This window comes from Phocoena phocoena, chromosome 14 (assembly GCF_963924675.1).
Source record: "Phocoena phocoena chromosome 14, mPhoPho1.1, whole genome shotgun sequence".
Classification (NCBI taxonomy): Eukaryota; Metazoa; Chordata; class Mammalia; order Artiodactyla; family Phocoenidae; genus Phocoena; species Phocoena phocoena.
In genome coordinates, this window is record NC_089232.1 from 70,763,185 (window position 1) to 70,784,664 (window position 21,480).

Below are 21,480 nucleotides of genomic sequence, written 5' to 3' on the forward strand. Positions count from 1 at the left end.
GTACTAAGCAATCCGTTCTCTTCCTTTTGTAATTCTGATGCCAGTATCTTTTCAGACGTATTTAATCTTGCAGCTGTATAGCTTGGCTCTGTGCTTCCTCTGCCTCACATTTAGTTGAAAATGTTTTTGATTGGGTTAGAAGGTCTGCCCTGAGACACGTTCATTTTCATCTTAATGAGGAGTGTGCTGTCCCTTGCTAGCATTCCTTTTGGCCTCATAAGATGCAGCAAAAAAAAAAAATAATAATAAAAATCCAAATTCTGTTCTTTGGCACTCTTTCATTTGCTGTTTGTTTCTAATATTGCTGCTCCTTATTATTTTCTCTTAAACACTTACTTTTTGAATAGTTAATAGCTATGCATGGTACAAAATACGAAAGGTACAAAAAGTATTCAGGGAAAGGTATTCAGTGGAAAGTCCCCCACTCTTATCTCCCAACCCTCATCCCTCTCCTCAGGGACCCACAATTACCAGTCTCTCTGCATGTTCAAAACCACGAGAATGCACACTTTTTTTTTTTTTTTAACATCTTTATTGGAGTATAATTGCTTTACAATGGTGTGTTAGTTTTTGCTTTATAACAAAGTGAATCAGCTATACATATACATATATCCCCATATCTCTTAAACCAAACAAATAAGAAACCCACTCATTGTGGGTGGTGACATTGGTCTGCACCTTGCTTTTTCCTTATCTTTCTCTTTTCCTATCATCACTGATACAGAGCTGCCTCATTCTTTTCACTAGCTGCCTGTGGTTGTACCATAATAGAACCCAAACCCTCCCCGATGGACAAATAGGTTGTTATTGATCTTTTAGTTTTTGTTTTCATGATCAAACCTGTAACCAGATGAAGAGAGGTGAAAACAGCTCTGGTGTACAAGCAACGGTGTCAGGGTTGCCAGTTCATCCTGTAAGGTTTTATCAGGCTGTACGACATTTCCCACACAAATCAGCTGGTGAGAGTTTAATGACGCTTGGCAGGCTTTCTGTCAGATCTTGGATACATGCTCAAGGAGACCGGCTACCTCCTGATGAGGTATTGCAGGCCGACATATGGCCAATTCTGAATACCCATTTCGAGCTTCCCTCTCCCTTCTCTCCTCTCTTTTTCAATGCTATGTATGATAAAATAGAGAAGTAAATGACAGAAGCAATAAGGAACATGAGCGTTTGGAAGAAAGAAATTTATATGGGCTGGATAAGAGCAAAAACGAAGATTTTTGAGGTATTATTTGAGGACGGCTGGCCAGGGTCGGTAGAAAGGTGGAATTTGTGAATTAAAAGCAAGAAAAACAGAAAGAGCAAAGAGAGGGGAGGCAATAGCTTAAATTTAGAACATGAGGAGAAGATCAAACAGACTGGAACAAACACTTCATGCCGAGGAGCAGGGGCCAATGAAGTAGGACAGACAAGGTAGAGAATGATTACGGATGATCTGAATATGTAGATGATAAGTTTATATTTCATCTTTTAAAAAAATTTATTTATTTTTTTGGCTGCGTTTGGGTCTTCATTGCTTCACACAGGCTTTCTCTACTTGTGGCGAGCAGGGGCTACTCTTCATTGCGGTGCACAGGCTTCTCATTGTGTTGGCTTCTCTTGTTGCAGAGCACAGGCTCTAGGTTCACGGGCTTCAGTAGCTGTGGTGCGTGGGCTCAGTAGTTGCGGTGCGTAGGTTCAGTAGTTGTGGCTCGCAGGCTCTAAAGCTCAGTAGTTGTGGCGCACGGGCTTAGTTGCTCTGCGGCATATGGGATCTTCCCGGACCAGGGATTGAACCCGTGTCCCCTACATTGGCAGGTGGAGTCTTAACCACTGTGACACCAGGGAAGTCCCCCATATTTCATCTTGGAGGGTCTAATATAAGTCTTGCCGTTTGATAGGGCAGGTTTCCCCAACTTTGTTCAGCCACGTAAAATTTAGAATCACCTTGTCAGGTTCCTTTTGGGATTGTATTTTTAATGGCATTGATTCTGTAGATTAATCTAAGGAGAACTGACATCTTTAAACTTTAATTTTTAAAAAATACTCAGGAAATTTCATTTTAACAAAATCCTACAAATAATTTTTCAACCCAAAGTCAAAGATACCAAGCATGGAAGGAAACAAGACATGAGCAAGGTTCAGCAGAAACAACAGGCGGTAGAAATAGACCAGCAAAGACTTCAGATACAGAACTCTTCGATACAGATTATAATTAAGCTTAGTATATTTAAATAAGTGAGAGAATAGCTTCAAGTATCTGCAGGCAGAATTCTCAAAGTTGGTAGAAATTTGGTTTTACTCACTGCTCTGTGCCCAGGGCCTGGACCACTGACTGGCACATAGTTAAGTACTGAGCGAATATGTGCTGAGGGACTGACTGAATAGCTACCCCCTGGGCCTCCTGCCTGGCCTCTTGTCACATATTTAACTGCCTGTTGGTCTTTACTAGAATGTTCTTTTGTCACCCTCAATTTATATCCAACAAATCCAAAATTTTCAGCATGTTCAAAACAGAGCTCACCAATGCTTACACTGTTTACCCTTAGGCCTCCTTATTTCTATCAGTGACTCAGGCTCTATAACTTGAGGTCACCCCTTCCTGCTCTTTCCCTGTTTCCCTCACACCTAGCAATAGCCGAGAATCTTCTTCTGTCCTTCTTTCATCTCTCCCTTACTCTCCATTCCCATTGACGCTATAGTTTAGGATTTTTTTATTACACCTGGGTGACTACTGGGCTTCTGATTGCTCACCACAGCTACTTCTGTCTATTTTTTATACTATTCCTAAATTAATATTTCTTTTTTTTTTTTTCTTTTGCGGTACACGGGCCTCTCACTGCTGTGGCCTCTCCCGTTGCGGAGCACAGGCTCCGGACGTGCAGGCTCAGCGGCCACGGCTCACGGGCCCAGCCGCTCCGCGGCATGTGGGATCTTCCCAGACTGGGGCACGAACCCATGTCCCCTGCATCGGCAGGCAGACTCTCAACCACTGCGCCACCAGGGAAGCCCCCTAAATGAATATTTCTAAAATGGTATTCTGTGCATGTTAATCCCTTCTCCAAAATGTCTATCAGTTGCACAGAACAAAAGTTACATGTGCACAACTTTATCAGAGTATCTATCTTGCTTTTAGTCATCCACTTCTTCAACAAATACTAATTGAATTTCTATTCTATACCAAGCTTTAGAGCTAGGAAATAAGTGAACTACAGAGACGCAGTTCTTGCCTTCAGCAAACTTGCTGTCTAGTGGGGAAGATAGCCACTTAAAACAACAATTACAGTTCAGCGTGACAGACGCTATCATAGAGGAAGTCCACAAGTAGTGTAGAAACCTATGGCAGAGGCAAACTTGGGGTGCGTGGGTAAAAAACAGGTGGTGGAGGAGGCTTCCCAGAGTAAAGGACTTTGTCTCATTTCTCATTATTCCCCTATTGCAACGTTCTGTTGCGTTAGGCATCATTCCTTCTATATCTTATCTTTCCTTCAAGATCTGTGTTAAATTTCTTCCCAGTTCTCACACCCATGATGTTGTTTCCTTCTTGGCTCTGATAATAATACTAACGTGGTACAGAGGGTATGCTAGGTTGAATTTATGTATGTATACATACACGTGTACATGCATACACACGTTAGGTTCAATCATACAAAAATCACTGAATATTTAACCATTTTTAATCCACAAAAATGGCAATTCCATATGGTCCAACCATATGACTTGAAAACTTTACCTAGGACTATCCCTGCATAAATCCATTATACAAATTTACAGTTTAGATCAAAGGTAAAAACTTTTATGCAGCCCCACAAACGTTCTCTTATACAGATTCCCATAGGTGTAAATTCTCATGTACATATTTTACATCTGATCACATGTACGCATATAAACACATGCAATGACAAACTCATGCATGAATGTCCTCACATATCATACACCCAAAACACACACACCAACTGACAGATGCACAGGATGCACACCTACATACGCTGTCTCACGCACATTCACAGAACCAACACATTGGTATACACATAGATTTCCACACATGCACTTGCATGCACACATTTGTATCTAGATGTATCCATAATTAGTCTCAAACTTAGCAAAGCCAGACATATGTGCACCCTTAGGGGCAAATTTCACCCATCCACTTTTTCACCCATCCCGCGGCATGCGGGATCTTAGTTCCCTGACCAGGGATCTAACCTGTGCCCCCTGCAGTGGAAGGGCAGAGTCTTGACCACTAGACCAACAGGGAAGGCCTGCCCAACCACTTTTAATCTGTCTTTTTGTAGACCTAGAAAATTAGATAATAAGGTGATATGATGATGCTTAAAACAAGAATTAATAAGTTCTGAGCAAGGACCTGAAGAACTCCGCCCTAGGTAAAGTGCTTTTGCACTAATGCACAGACTCTGGAACATTCACTCTCCCTACTCGAAGGCCTTTTTAGGCTGTGCCCTCAGTAAGGTTCCACTTTAGAGCTGAGGTTACCACATAAAGCTTAAAGCTAGCGAGGTGTTATGTGCCCATCCAGAGAAGGCCTTTTCTATTTCAAGTCCCTGCTAGCCCAACTTTCCTTCTGGGTTGAGTAAAGCAGAAACTAGTCATGGGGAGGGTGAGCTGGACCTAGTTATGCGATGGATTCCCAGGAAGTTATGACAAGCACTGGTCACAGTTGTCACAAGCGGACAGTGGCCTTAGCAGGGAACGGCTGTGGCTTGAGTGGGATCTGAAAATACAGGGGGGAGAAGACGCCTGCCGAGTGTCTGTTCCTTTGTCTCATGTGCTGCTTCCCCACCACACGGTCTCTGTCTGGTTTCCATAGACACCAAGATCCATCACAGGAACAGCCCGAGAAACTCTGAGCAGAGAAAAACATCAGGCCGTGTCTGCTTTTTTAGATCTTAAGCCCTCGTGAAAATTCGGTAGGAATTGTTTCTGTGAACTTTTTGTACTGGGGTGTAACATACTACTGACAAGTGCACAAACCATTAGTGTGCTGCTCCGCGAATTTTCACGTGAACACACTTTTGTAACCATACCCGGATCAAGACATAGAACGTGACCAGCACCCAGATACCCGCTTTACACCCCTTTTCATTCACTAAGCCCAAAGGTAACCAGAATCCTGACTCTTAACACCGCTGATTAATTTTATCTGTTTTTGAACTTTGTGTAATTGGAATCATCCAGTGCATACTCTTCTGTGTCTCGCTTCTTTAATTCCACATTACATTTAAGAAAGTCATAGCAGTTGTGTAGCATTATATAGCAAAATATAGTATTCCATCGTAAGAATATACCACAATTTATTTATCCATTCTGCCACTGCGGGACGAAAGCGTTGTTTCCAGTTTTTGACTGATAGTACTGCTATAAATATTCCTATGCAAAGAATATATACCCGATAAAAGATATATATCTAGAACATATAAAGAATTCTTACAAATCAATAAGAAAAAATAAACAACTCAATAAAACATTGTAGGGCTTCCCTGGTGGCGCAGTGGATGAGAGTCCACCTGCCGATGGAGGGGACACGGGTTCGTGCCCCGGTCCGGGAGGATCCCACATGCCACGGAGCGGCTGGGCCCGTGGGCCATGGCCACTGAGCCTGCGCGTCCGGAGCCCATGCTCCGCAACGGGAGAGAGGCCACTACAGCTAGAGGCCCACGTACCGCAAAAAAAATAAATAAATAAAAAAATAAAACATTGTATGAGATAATTGAACAAGTACTTCATGTAAGAGGAAGTAAACATATGAACATATGAAACATATAAACATATGAAAAGGCACCGAATCTCATCAGGCATAGGCAAATTAAAACGACCATTAGATACTACTACAGGTCTATAAAAGAAGGCTAGAATGAAAAAGACTGACAAAGTTGAGGGCCAACGAGAATTTGGAACAACGGGAGTGCTCGTCCCCTGCTGATGGGAGTGTAAATCGATAAAGCCACATTGGAAAACTGTTTGGTAGCACCTACCAAAGCTGAACACATACGTACCCTTTGACAAAGTGATTCAACCCCATAGAAATGTGAACGTAAGTAATTTTGATGGACTTTCACTGCAAAATGTTAAAGTTGCATTAAGCTGCTAAAAGCCGTGACCAGTCAGTGGCAGACTGATCACTTCACACCTTCTCTCTGTCGTCCATCTTAATCAGCATAGTTCCTACATTTTAACCGTTATCCACAACTTTTTTTAACATCCCTGGTATCTTTACCTGAACTGTTAAAGAGAGCTGGGTAAAAAGCAGAATCCTATGGCATAGCACTAGGGATTTCCTTCTTTCTTTCATGGTATTTCTTGTCATTCCCTTCCCTTTTCCTTCTTCCCTTTTTTCTTTCTTAAACTTGTTGTCAGGCTATTGGATGCCATTCACTGCAACTGGCTATGCAAATGGAAACACTTGTTTGTGCCAAAATCTCTACTCCCTGGTAACCAGACCAGTATGGCTGGAGCACCTGGAGATCCAGGGAAGAGCATGCTAGGCAGAGGGAAACTAAGTACAAAGTCCATGAGCTTCAAACGAACTTGGCATTCCAAGAATGGGAGGACGATGGCATTTGAGCTTTCACTCTAGTAATTCACCTGGTGCCCCAGGATGTCTTCCAAGGGATCTGCACTTTGCTTTGAGTTCAAACTCCTTGGCAGGGTAAATGGCAGTTTTCTAGCTGTATCTATATCACTGATTATCACTTGCCACAAACTCCTTGTTGTCACATTCCGCTTCTTGCTGGCATCCCTGTTTCGTTGGTTTGGCACTTTCAGGATGGCTCAATCCCACGGCTGATCCCATGGCTCAATCCCACGGCTGGCAAACGGCTGTGGCTGTAGATGGGGGTCGGGGGCCTCAGTTCCTCTCTGCGTGGGCCTCTCCACGAACTGCTGGGACTTCTGCATAGTTAGAATTTCCAAAGTGAGCGTTCCAAGAGAACGAGGAGGAAATCACACTTTTTTGTTTTTGTTTTTGTTTTTGCGGTACGCGGGCCTCTCACAGCTGTGGCCTCTCCCGTTGCGGAGCGCAGGCTCCGGACGCACAGGCTCAGCGGCCATGGCTCACGGGCCCAGCCGCTCCGCGGCATGTGGGATCTTCCCAGACGGGGGAACAACCTGCGTCGCCTGCATCGGCAGGCGGACTCTCAAACACTGCGCCACCAGGGAAGCCCGGAAATCACACTTTTTATTATCTAGTTTTGAAAGTGTCATAACAGCACTTACACACAGTCATAAGGCCACCCAGATTCAAGTGAGAGAAGACATAGACCTTCCCCCGACAACACCTCTCAAGGGGAGGAATGGCGGTCCCATTATAAGAATATCATAAGGGAACCTTGAAGACACTATGCTAAGTGAAATAAGTCAGTCACAAAAGGACAAATACTGTGTGATTCCACTCATATTAGGTGCTGAGAGTAGTCAAATTCACAGAGACAGAAGTAGAATAGTGGTTGCCAGGAGCTAGCGGGAGGGAAGAGGGGAAATCAATGTTTAATGGGCACAGAATTTCAGTTTGGGAAGATGAAAAGATCTGGAGATGGATGGCAGTAATGGCTACACAGCAATGTGAATGTACTGAACAGTACACTTAAAAATGATTAAGATGGTAAATTTCATAAAGAAAAAACCATATCAGATGGAAGATATTGCTTCACCCATTCAGTCCTTGGGATGATAACAGGATGAGTGTGTAGATGGCTGTATGGCAGCACGATATTCACACCCTTTGAGGCTGTAGTGCTCGCTCAGAACTAAAATCCTGTACACTAACATGTAAGACAGAAAGGGCTAATCAGAGTCAGTATCTTCCAAGGTCCTTGTATTGCTCAGGAGAAACTCATCCTATGCCAGTTGCTTCTCCAAGCTTTTCACTCCCCTCCATCATCTGCCTGATTATTATTGCTCTTCAGAATCCCCAGGTAGTTGTTCTGCATTTTTTTTTTTTCAGTTTATAGTTAGCAGTGGAAGACTTCATCTGCAGGGACTTTCACTGCCAAACTGGAAAGAGAGCCTCTCAAGAAACTGAATCTGTAGATAAAAACTATTCAGTGTGTATATTAGTTTTCTGTCGCAGTATAACAACAGCTTCAAACAACAGACATTTAATATCTCACAGTTCTGTAGGTCAGAAGTCCCAGCACAGGGTAGCTGGTTCTCTGGATCAGAAATCTCACAAGGCTGCAATCAAGGTATCAGTTAGCCGTGTTCTCATCTGTAGCTCAGGAGTTCCTGCCAGTCTTATGCAGGCTTTTGGCAGAATTCATTTTCTTGAGGTTGTAGGATTGAGGTGTCCATTGTCTTGCTAGCTGTTGGCTGGGAGTTGCTCTCAGCTCTGAGAGTCCACCAAGGTCCTTGCTATGTGGCCCCTTCCATCTTCAAAGCCAGCAATGGAGAACCTCCCTCACGTTGAATCTCTCTCACACTCTGAATATCTCTTGCCAGAAAAAGTCCTGTCCCATTTAAGAACTTACCTTAGGAATCCTAGGTCTGGCCCAGGGAGGATAATCTCCCTATCTTAAAAACAATTGATTTGGGACCTTGATTATATCTGCAAAATCCCTTCATGGCAACATTCAGATTAGTGTTTAATTAATGAACTGGGAGAAGACATATGGACACTAGTAGCCATGAACCTTGGAGGCCATCCTGGAATTCTGCTTTTCATGGTGTGCCCTGGTATTGTGGGCATGTTTGTAATTAAGAGCTTTGCTGTCTAAAGATACATACAAAGATAAGTATTGCTATACATGTTTGCCTCAAAATACTCTGGGGAAGGAGGTGGGTATAGATGAAATAGGATTGGCCACAGGTTGCTGTTGCTGAAGCTGGGAAATGAGTACATAGAGCACTGATTGCATTATTCTCTCTACTATTGCAAAGGCATACATTTTGTCACAAATTATTCCAGAGAATAGAAAATGAAACAAAACTTCCAAATTTTTTTAATGAAGAAAGTATAACATTAATATTTAAACCAGGTAAAGTTCTCACAAAACTACTTAATTTATTGTTGTATTAACAAATATTACTTAATTCTGATATTACTTAAGAACACTGATGCAAAAATTCTCAAAATTTTACCTTACAGAATTTGGCAATGTATAACAAAAGTAAACATGCATTTACCTTTGACCCAGTAATTCCACTTTTTAAGAAATTTACCCTGAAGACACACTGACAACAATATGAAAATACATAAATGCTCATAAATATATTTGATTGAAAAAACCATGGCATATCCACACAACGGAGTACTGTACTATGTAGCTGTAAAAAACAAACGAGTATGACTTTTGTGAGCTAATCTGGGGTGCTTTCCAGGATATATTGTTAAGTGAAAAAAGCAAAGTTCAAAAGAACACACACATACGCACACAGAGTTACCTTTTGTGCAATAAATAAGGAGAAATAAGAAAATATATACTTAACTGCTTATTTTTTGTAAAAAGAAACACAGGAAGGAATGAACTAGAGTCTAATATGATTGGTTGCCCACAGGAGGTAGGTGAGAAGCAGTGAAGAGAATTGGGGTAAAGGGTGAAAGTGATACTTATGCAAGTATACCAATTTGTATCATTCTACTTTCGAAACTATGTTAATGTTTTACATACTCAAAAAACTTAATAAAGTCAAAAGCAATGAAGGGGAAAAAACTAAAATAAAGTACAAACATTAACAAATGAACTTAATTGTAATTTTTTTTTTTTTTTTGGCCATACTGCACAGCATGCGGGATCTTAGTTCCGCCACCAGGGATCAAACCTGTGCCCCCTGCAGTGGAAGCTGGGAGTCTTAACCACTGGACCACCAGGGAAGTCCCTTAATTGTATTTCAAATGAAAATCATAATGACACCAAAGAGGAGAAAAAAGGATTAACCCAAGTAACTTTTGAACATAATACTTAGACTATATGAAAGTATATGACAAACTATATTTGTCAGTTTAAGACAAAAGTAGCGATAAGCAAATATTGAACTGTTTCTCAAAGTGTTTCTGGTTTTTGACATGGTATGGGTTAGCAATTCTGAAACTACTTCCTCTGCATTGTAGGATTGAGAAAATGAGTAAATATATTGAAGATGAGAGCCAGGTTTCCTATTGTTGAAGAAAGGAGTAATAAATATTGAAAGGGGGAAGACTAGAACAAATCCTGCTGTGCTAAAATGGATTGGGGATATCAGTATGAACTATAATTTAGTATATGGATTTATTACCCACATATTATGCATCAATGCATGTATGTATGTATATGTTTTTTTTTTTTTTTTGGTTCAGTCAACCGAAAGGGCCCAAAGCAAAGACACCCTAGTATCAATAAGCATGTGTAGCACCCAGATCTTGGTTTCTAAATACCATTCTCCACTAAAAGAACCTAGGGAACCAGAGCTAATTATTGTGCCAGAAAGCAAGGAAGTGCTAAAAAAAATGGTGGAAACATATCAAAAAAATATAAGAGCCAACTTGAGCATTAAAATAAATAATAATAATAGCAGAATATTCATGGAGTAAAATAAGAATAAATGAGTCCATCCTGATAAACATTAATAAATGAATGAATGAGAAAGGAAAGCTCTCCCTTATGGTAGACTACCAACTAATAAATATAAGCCAAAAGGTGGAGCTGGAAAATTATCATTTTGCACCCATCATAGTAATATCTCTTCAGCCATGAATCATCACAAAAATTTGTGGGTGAAAGTTCAATGAAGAAAGGATAGTTATATAATCTCAAAGTATCCCCTTACAAATTACTTACTGCAAAGGAAAAAAGTCACTTTACTGTGAATTACCTAGTGAACACTACCTTACACCTTAACCAACTAACTAAAGTTTATATCATTAATAAGTGGAATATATTGACATTACCAATCTTCTGATATGATGTCCTTAAAAGGACACAATGTCGTTCCTGTGGTATTTCCACTAAACATAACTGAATCTAATCAGTTATGTTAGATTACATACAGATTGAGGGGTATCCTAAAAATAACTTCAGATAAAAAAGGACAAAAGATGTTTATGACAACTAAATGATGCTGGACTAGGCTCCAGACCAGGGGTAAAGAACATAGCTATAGAGAATACTATTAGAATAAATGGTGAAATTTGAATAAGGATTGTGAGTTAGATCAAAGTTTCCCAAATGTTCTTGGTTCAAGGTGCCCTTAGTGTCTCGATAATTTTTTCATGGGGTTCCAGAGCCAAAAAAAAAATCTAGTTCCAAACAACTTATTATATATTTATGCCCTAAAAATTTAGTTGCCATTTGCAAAACTAATACAGATAAATTGAAAGAAAAATATTTTTATTTCATTCTTAAATAACCACAATTACTTACTAATGGGATTTATGCAGCTACTGTGCACTGCACAACTTCTCAAACCTTGGAATCAGATTGGCCACGACCACACTTATTTCCGGCTCTACATTGATTTTTGCTCTGTACTTTTTATCACAAACACCAGAAAACCCAGCTTCCCAAATATATGACATAGCCAAGGAATATGGCGCCATCTATTGTTAAAATTGTACATAACCTCGAGTGAGTAGTTTTGCATAGTTTTTCTTGCCTTGAGAATTTAGAATTAAAATATCCCAGATATCCCCTATGAATTCACTGTGGTGCTGTGGCGCACCCAGTGCACAGTCTGAGAACCACAGGATTAGATAATAGTGTTGTATCAATGTTACATTTCCTCATTTTGATAAATATACTGTTGCTATGTAAGAGAATGTCCTTGTTCTTAGGAAATGAACACTGGAGTATTTATGAATAAAGAAAGATGTCTGCAAATTACTCTCAAATGACTTAGAAGAAAATGTGTGTATATTTGTGTATACATAGATAGTTAGCACAAATTATATAGTAAATGAGCAAATTATTAACAATGAATCTGGGTAAGTGGTATAAAAGGTTTTCTTTCCCCCTACTATTCTTGAAATTTTTGAAATTATTTCAAAATAAAGATTTCTAAAAGATGAAATACAATACTATATTTCGAGGTGTATATACATATGTAGTAAAACAACTTTTAAATGGGTGGAAATTAAAAGCACCAACTCAAATAGTTGCGATGCTTTGTAGAGTGGGAAGAGGGATGTACATTTGGGGAAGAATACACACAATATTGCTGATGTTTTATTTGTTAAGGTTAAGTGGTGGATACACAGATATTCATCACATTATTCTTAATATCTTTAAGTATGTCCAACATATTTCATAATTTATTTTAAATAATACATATCCAGAATCTTTCTTAATACATAAAAATTAAAAAACACGAGTAAATGAAAGCACATGGCTGTTGTTTATTGGGGATTACCATGTATTTCATGTACATTATCTCCTGTAACCCTTTCCACCACTCCATGCCCATGTCATGCCAACTTAATGTATAATAGGGCTGACTCCAGAGCTCACATTCCTAACCCCCATACCATATCTTCCAGCTCCATACACAGCTAATTCATGCTTCTCTTTCTTCTTTTTACCTTAGACTGGGAGAGAAAGCTAACTAACTTTCTAGCTTTTTCAATTTCAAACTAACTTAACACACCTAGTAAACAATATGGCTGTACATATTCAAACCTTGAAAACATCAGTATGAAAAAACGGTAATAAATTTTAATCTTCAGCACATTTTACTGCTCTTATGCTCAATAGTATTATACCTAACCAGTCTTTAATAGTTGAAGATCTGACATTTTGCAATTACTCTTCTATAATACCAGTTCTATTACCGGGTCAGAGCTGAACTATCAAAGAAACAGACGTTTATTGATTTATCAAATCATACTGAGAGATTAACATCTGGAAAATCAGTATAAATCCAATTCTTTTAAGCTTTAAACTATCAAAATGCTAACTAGGACTTATATTTCATATTTGTAAAGAATTTTAGAAGCTTCATTGAACTAAGTTATATTGTTGATTATGCAAACAATCCAAAATAAGCTATTTTCTTACAAAGCATTTACTGTTTTAAAATTAAATTTTAAAATTAAAATGCTTGAAAGTCTAATTTAAAATAACTGTTACAAAATTTTGAACCTCTAGTCACTATCTTCCTGCAATGTATTAATGATGCTTAAAGCTATGTGAGAACAGAAGCAATGCTGCCTTTGCCCTCGTAATTTACCGGGAAATTGGCAGCCATTCTTTTTCAGGGTACTAAATAATCATTTGTCAAGTTCTATTTATCTTCTGTAACTACAGATATCGACTCAAAAAACTACAGTTCCTCTCAGACTGATTTCTATTCTAGCAGATGCTTTTCTTCTCATCGCTTGCAATCAGAATAGAGTGGTTATCTTAGAATTCATTATTATTCTACTGTTATATTATCAGCTAAAGGAAAGGTGAGAACAGAAGATGGGGTTAAATTTACATGAGTAGCAGCGAAAAGAGGTAAACAGAGCACACAGCTACAACCACACACACCTTGATAGAACTAAAAGAGTGTAAGAAACGTGTAGTCTGAGCTTTCCGCCTGCAGATGAGAACTATGTAATATAAGATCACGGACTAAACTAAAACCTGTCTTGACTCCAAATGGACAACCTTTTTTTTTTTTAATGATAGGTACAAGATTCAGATCTTGCCTAATGGCCCTCTTCCAGAACCAAAGCCCGACTTCCCCACTTCCCTGGTTCCAGTTCTCAGGAGAAAGTCCTCTCAGGAAGCCCGAAGGGAAACATCATATTGGAAGAGGGGTCAGTGAATCGGCCCATGGGTACTGAAGCATACACAAAAAGTACCCCAAAACGGACCGTGGTCTACTTCGAATATTTAGCGCCACTGGCCCTTGAACTAACCCATAATTCCAGCTACTTCCAGTCCGAGGATCTGCCCTGAATAGCCTATAAATTTCTACCACTCTGCTGCGAACCTAACAAATGTCTATGTCCTGTCGCCCCCTGAACACAAGGGAGTGCCCTCCCGGCAGAGTAATCTCAGCAACCTGCCGAAGCCACCTTCCTGCCGAGGGACGCAGCCTGGAGTAAATCCCGCGACCCCAGAGAACAGGCTCCGGAGCCTGGCGATGACGTCACGCTTACCCTTTCTAGCATCGCGAGACTCTCTCCTCCCTCACCCTGTTCCCTAAGCTCCCAGCTGCCCGCGCCCGCTGCCAGACAGAGGCAGGCATGGAAAGCCGCGGATCCGGGGTGGTGACGAGAGTAGCAGTTCCGCCATTGGTCGAGGAAGCCTGAGGGACGGGCCAGCGTGGGGAGCAAGGAGAGACCCAGGCGGTGGCCCCGAGAGAGCCAGAGCAATGGAGGCCAACATACCGAAGCGGAAGGAGCCTGGCAAGTCCCTGCGTATCAAAGTCATCTCCATGGGCAACGCTGAAGTGGGAAAAGTGAGTACCGCGCTGGGAGGGGCGGGACCACAGCGCAGCGGAGCGACGTGGCGATTGGCTGGGAAGGCGGCCACTCAACAGCTTGGGACCCAGCCTCCTTCCCGCCCCTGAGCAGGCCTGGGTGTCCTGGGGGATGCGGCTCGGCGGGGAAAACTCTCCTATCCTTTTTGACCTTTGGGTTGCCCACTTCCGACACCTAAGAAGGTTTTCTAGTGGCTTCTAACCCTTGAATGTATCCCAAAGAGAGTAAGGAGGCCTGGGTCCTTATGTCAGATCGTTTTGCCTGGATACCATATTTGCGTTCTAGGTGACCCGTCCAGGACTCAGAGGTGGAGAAAAAAAGTTTAGTTACCCCCAGCAGAGCTGGGGAGCCGAAGGGAACTTACTGGGCCGTGTGTGAGGATGGGGATTTGTAAAATTTACTCCGCAGACGTGGAGACCAGAATCTACATTTCATTTGTAAGAGAGCATAACTGATGCTGAAGGTGTTTCACAGGGTACGTGCAATGGATGTCAAGGAACCTGCGTTATTTTGTTTTGTTCGTTTGTTTTGTTTTTATTTCTGGTAGTGTCACCACATCCATTATCTCACAGAAGTCTTAGTTCCACTGCCTTTTTCTGTGCTGCTTCTACTGGCTGTCAGCTCTAAGCTCTCCCATAGTATGGGGGGAGGGAGGGCGAGAGGTGAATGGAGGTCTTTCTCCACATGAATTCTGAGACTGCCTCTTCTTCACCCAAATTGTCTCTCCTTCAGGGTAAATGGAAGCTGTTGGTTAAGAACCTTCCGAGGTCATCAAATCAGTGACTGAGACAGAATTAGAACCTGGGTGTTCACATTCATTGCAGTGCTCTCTTTCCATCATTATTTGCTGTCAAAATCAACTCCCAGTAGGATCTACATGCCAAAAAAGCTGTTAATGGGAGTGTTTATGCCAGTGTCCTGCACATAGTTGATGCTCAGTAAATGTTTATTAGTGTCTTCTCTTTCCATTTAGTATTATCTTGTACTGTTTATGTATCTTTGTGTATGTGGGTATTAACATAGCTGAAAGTCTACAATTATTGAATGTCAGTTATGTGCGAGGCATTGAAAAGAAAAAAATAAAACCTCTAGAAGGTTATGTACTAAACTGGCTAGGTGAGTATACTCACTTTTAAAATTTTACTATGCTTAATGGTGCAATGTTAGAAATAGCTTAAAATGCCCAGTGTGTCACCACATTTATGTAATATGGTTCTAGATTTATTAGCCCATGCAATTAGACAAGGGAAAGAAATAACATACAAAATGCTGGAAAGGAGAAAGCAAAATTATCAGTATTTGTTAATGATATGATGTTTATCTGGAAACCCAAAGAGAATTAACTGAAACGCTATTAGAAAAGACAAAATTAATATACAAAACTTTACAGCTTTACTATATCAAATTATAACTGTTTGGACTATATAATTGAAAAACTTTTTTTTTTTTTTTTTGCGGTACGCGGGCCTCTCACTGTTGTGGCCTCTCCCGTTGCAGAGCACAGGCTGCGGACGCGCAGGTTCAGCGGCCATGGCTCACGGGCCCAGCCGCTCTGTGGCACATGGGATCTTCCTGGACCAGGGCACGAACTCGTGTCCCCTGCATCGGCAGGCAGACTACCAACCACTGCACCACCAGGGAAGCCCTGAAAAACTATTTTAATTTACAGTAACAACCAAAATAAAGGGCCTAGGTTTAAACTTACGAAGAAATAGGGAGCACCTAGGACCTATATGAAAAACATTTCTACAAAGGGACACAAAATTACTTAGACAGATGGAAAGATATACTTTCTTCTTAATTAGGATCACTCAATATTTCAGAGATGTCAGTTCTTTAAAATAATCTACAAATGTGATTCAGTTCCAGTTAAAACAGCAATACTTTTTTTTTTTCTTCAGAACATAGTAAAAGGTACTAAAGTCCTTATGAAAAATTAAATGTGAGAATCAGCAAGAAAATTATGGAAAAGAAACGAGAGGAGACTAACACTACCAGATATTAAAACATATTTTAAAGTTACAGTCTTTTCCTATTGATACTGGAGAGGAAATATAGGGACATCAGTGGGACAGAATGGAGTCCAGAAATGAACCCAAACATATAAGGAAATTCAGTTTACAACAAATATAGTTAAACTGGGAAAGTAGGGACCATTTAGTAAGCACTTTTACAACAACTTTCTACTATTTGGGGGTGGAGTGGATTCCTATTGAATCCCTTTCTCAAAGATAAATTTTTCACAGATAAAAGATTTAAATGTAATTTAAGAATTTTGCCTTAGTTATAAAAGTAATACATACTCATTTTAAAGAATTTGGAAAATATAGGAAGATATACAGATAAATAATTTCAAGTTAAAAATTAAGGCATGCCCTAGTAAATAATCCTTGCATCAAAGGGCAAATCAAAGCAAATGACAAAATAACTAGAAAGCAATGAAAGGAGAGAATGCATGCCAAAATCTTCAGGGCAAATTTAAAGCTGTAGTGAAGGGAAAATGCATTATCTTACTCATTTCTAAAAAAGGGAGATTAAAAACTAAAGGAACATAATAGTTGTACAACTTTGTGAGTATGCCTAGAAAGGAACATAATAGTTGTACAACTTTGTGAATATGCCTAGAACCGCCGAATTGTACGCCTTAAAAGTATGAATATTATGGTATATTATGGTATGGAATTTTAAAAAGTAAAGGAACTTAAGACAGAAGAAAAAGGACACAAAATTCACCAAGAGAATTTCCTGGAAAGATTAATGAAAAAGAAAAATGCCTAAAATTTTATTTAAGAAAAATAGAGAAAGCAAAAAATTACAAGATTAATACTGAAAAGGAGACATAATCACATACTGGAAGAAACTGAAAGAAAGACTAGAGACTACTACATTCAGTTCTGTGGGAGCACATTTCAAAATGTAGAGGAAATGGAGGATTTCTTAGCTAAATATAAATTACCAAAATTGACTCAAAAAGTAGAAAACCCAAATGACCAGTCACTTAAGGAGAAGTTGGAAAAGCAATTAAAAGACTTACTATCCAAAAAGGTATCAGGATCAGATGGCTTCATGAACAAGCTTTATTTAAGCTCTAAATAACGCATAATTTCAGTTAAGTTATTCCAAGGCAAAGAAAAAGATGAACAGCACTCCAATTTATTTATGTAAAGTCATGATAACTTAAATAGCAAAACTTGATATAGTATCAAAAAAGAAAAGTATATACCATTTTCACATATACATACAGATGCATAATTCCTAAATATCCACAAATAGAATTCAGCAACATATCAAAACAATTTCACTATTAGCAAGTAGGGTTTATCCCACGGAGTACAAACTTGGTTAAACATAAAGAAGTTAATCAACATAATTTGTTATATGAACTGATTACTAGAGAAAGTATTTTCTGTACTGTAAAAAAAATGATATAATCAACCTAATAAACACTTTAAGCAAAATCAGAATAAAATGAAACTACTTAAATATGAAAAATGTTTTTTATTATTATTTTTAAAACAATAGTTATTGTTAACCAACAGCAAACATACCAAATGGTAAGTCCATTTCCTTTAAAATTAGATGCAGAAAAGGATACATACTATTTTCTTTTATTATTCAGCATTGTTTTAGAGGTTCTGGAGATGCAGTAAGAAAAAGGAGATTCCCAAGGGCTTAACTCCCTCAATGGGGGAATTTCTCTGTGGTCTTTGTTTATATCCAATTCAGCTTTCTGCATTGGCATCAATTTACCCCAGAATCCCAGCCCAGTTCTCAGTGTCCTCTAGGATCTGATTCTGATGTTCTTACCATTGACTCTTCATATCAACCAACTCTGAAGACTGCTCTAATTCTAGATTTCCAGTTATAGTAAATATTTTCCTGTTAAGTCAGTTGAATTGGTTTCCCTTACTTGCAGTCAAAAGTACCCACATCGTACAGTATTATATATACTTCTCTGGAGTTTGCTTTCTCTCTCTCTCTTTTTTTTTTAAATGACATCCAGGATTTATTTATTTATTTTTTGGCTGTGTTGGGTCTTCATTGCTGCGCACAGGCTGTCTCTAGTTGCAGCGAGCGGGGGCTACTCTTCATTGCAGTGCGCAGGCTTCTCATTGCAGTGGCTTCTCTTATTGTGGAGTGCGGGCTCTAGGCACATGGGCTTCAGTAGTTGCGGCATGTGGGCTCAGTAGTTGTGGCTCACGGGCTCTAGAGCACAGGCTCAGTAGTTGTGGTGCACAGGCTTAGTTGCTCCATGGCATGTGGGATCTTCCCAGACCAGGGATCAAACCTGTGTCCCGTGCATTGGCAGGGGGATTCTCAACCACTGCACCACCAAGGAAGCCCTGCTTTTTCTCTCTTAACAGTAGATTGTGGTGATTCCTCCAATTATCTGACATAGCTCCAATCACTCTTTTTCATGGTTGCATAATAGTCCATGACATGTGAGTATCCCCTCTATTAATGAGAATTCACTTGTTTCCCTTTTTCTCTACTACAAACAATCTTGCTATAATACATTTCTATAGGTATATATATCCTTAAATACCTGGACTAGATTCCCAGGGGTAGAACTGCTGAGTTGAATAGCACATTTTAAAATTTTAGTAGCAATTGCCAATTGCTCTTCAAAAAGGTGTGTTTCTACCAGTAATATGATGGTACATTTCCCCTAACTCCCTGCCAACACAGTATTGTCATTCTTTTGATTGCTACTGATCTGGTTAGTAAGAAGTAATTTCACTGTTACTTTAATTTGCATTTCACTGACCACAGATGAAGCTGAGCATCTTTTCAAATGCTTATTGAACATTTGGATTTGCTTTTCTGTGGATTGCTCAATTTATAGTCCCTGCCTATTTTTCTGTTGGATAATGTGTCTTTCTTACCAGTTTTTCTGGTTGGGGGACGTTAGAGTTATTAACTTTTTGCCGGTCATATGAGTTACAGATATTTGCCCCAGTATGTTGTCTTTTAATACTTTTATATTTTACCATACAATTGATTTTATTATTATTTGTATATACTCAATTATGCCTATCTTTTTAAAATTGAAATATAGTTGGCGTATAATATTATGTTAGCTCCAGGTGTACTACATAGTGATTTGACATTTGCATACGTTATGAAATGATCACCACAAGTCTAGTAACCAGCTGTCCCCATACAAAGTTATTACAATATTATTGACTATATTCCTTATGCTGTATAACACATCCTAGTAGCTTACGTTTTGTAAGTGGAGGTTTGTACCTGTTAATCCCATTCATCTATTTCACTTCCCCATCCCCCGTACCCTCTGGCAACCACCCATTTGTTCTCTGTATCTATGAGTCTGTTTCTGTTTTGTTTGTTTGCTTTGTTTTTTAGATTCTACATATAAGTGAGATCATATGCTAGTTGTCTTTCTTTGACTTATTTCACTTAGCATAATTCCCTCTAGAATTCATTCATGTTTTCACAAATGGTAAGGTTTCATTTTTTTAAAATAGCTGAGTAATATTCCATTTTTATATGTCACATCTTCTTTATCCATTTGTCTACGGATGGACACTTAGGTTGCTTCCATATCTTGGCTATTGTAAATAATGCTGCAGTGAACATTGGGGTGCATATATTTTTTCGAATTGGTGTTTTTGTTTTCTTCAGGTATATACCCACAGGTGAAATTGCTGGATCATATGGTAGTTCTATTTTATTTTTTTTAGGAACCACCATACTGTTTTCCATGTGGCTGCACCAATTTACAATCCCACCAGCATTGCACGAGGGTTCCTTTTTTTTTTCATATCTCCTCTAACACTTGTCATTTATTGTCTTTTTGAGGATAGACATTCTGACAGGTGTAAAAGGTGATATCTCATTGTGGTTTTTTTTTTTTTTTTTTTTTTGCGGTACACGGGTCTCTCACTGTTGTGGCCTCTCCCGTTGCGGAGCACAGGCTCCGGACGCGCAGGCTCAGCGGCCATGGCTCACGGGCCCAGCCGCTCCGCGGCATGTGGGATCTTCCCGGACCGGGGCACGAACCCATGTCCCCTGCATCGGCAGGCGGACTTTCAACCACTGCGCCACCAGGGAAGCCCTCATTGTGGTTTTGATTTGTATTTCCCTAATGATTAGTGGTGCTGAGCGTCTTTTTCATGTGCCTGTTGACCATCTGTATGTCTTCTTTGGAAAAATGTCTATTCAGATCCTCTGCCCATTTTTTAATTGGGCTATTTGGTTTTTTTGATGTTGAGTTGTCTGTGTTCTTTCTATATTTTGAATATTAACCCCTTATCAGATATATCGTTTACAAGTATATTCTCTCAGTCAGTAGGCTACCTTTTCATTTTGTTGATAGTTTCCTTTGCTGTGCAAAAGCTTTTTAGTTTGATGTAGCCCCATTTGTTTATTTTTACTTTTGTCTCTCTTGCCTGAAAAGACAGATCCAGAAAAATTTTGCTAAGACTGATGTCAAAGAGTGTACTACCTATGTTTTCTTCTAGGAGTTTTATGGTTTCAGGACTTAGATTTAAGTCTTTAATCCATTTTGACTTTATTTTTGTATATGGTGTGAGAAAGTAGTCCAGTTGATTCTTTTACATATAGCTGTCGAGTTTTCCCAACACCATTTATTGAAAGGGGTGTGTTTTACCATTATATATTCTTCCCTCTTTGTCATTGATTAATTGACCATATAAGTGTGGGTTTGTTTCTGGGCTCTCTATTCTGTTCCATTGATATATGTGTCTGTTTTTGTGTCAATAACCTACTGTTTTGATTACTGTCATTTTGTAGTATAGCTTGAAATCAGGGGGTATGATACCTCCAGCTTTGTTCTTTTTTCAAGATTGCTTTGGCTATGCCTGTCTTTTTTTTTTTTTTTTTTTTCTTTATTGGAGTATGGTTGCTTTACAATGTTGTGTTAGCCTCCACTGCACAACAAAATGAATCAGCCATACACATACAGATTATGCCTGTCTTTTATGGTTTCTGGGTTTTCTTTCTTGGTTGAAAAGGTTTCCCTAAGGTTGTACATATATTGCACATTTTCTTCTGAAATTTTTATTGTTTTATTTTTAAATGCTTAAATCATAAATTTATCTGTAATTTATTTTTGTATA

The 21,480-nt window shown here is 39.4% G+C and overlaps 1 protein-coding gene across 1 annotated transcript in view; it reads left to right on the top strand.

The window, feature by feature from the left end:
• The first annotated feature begins 14,268 nt into the window (after window positions 1-14,268).
• DNAJC27 (DnaJ heat shock protein family (Hsp40) member C27) overlaps window positions 14,269-21,480 on the top strand; it is a 36,061-nt gene continuing 28,849 nt past the window's right edge. Inside the window, exon 1 of the mRNA XM_065891452.1 lies at window positions 14,269-14,355. Coding sequence (XP_065747524.1) covers window positions 14,269-14,355 — 87 coding nt within the window. The remainder of the gene's footprint in view (window positions 14,356-21,480) is intronic.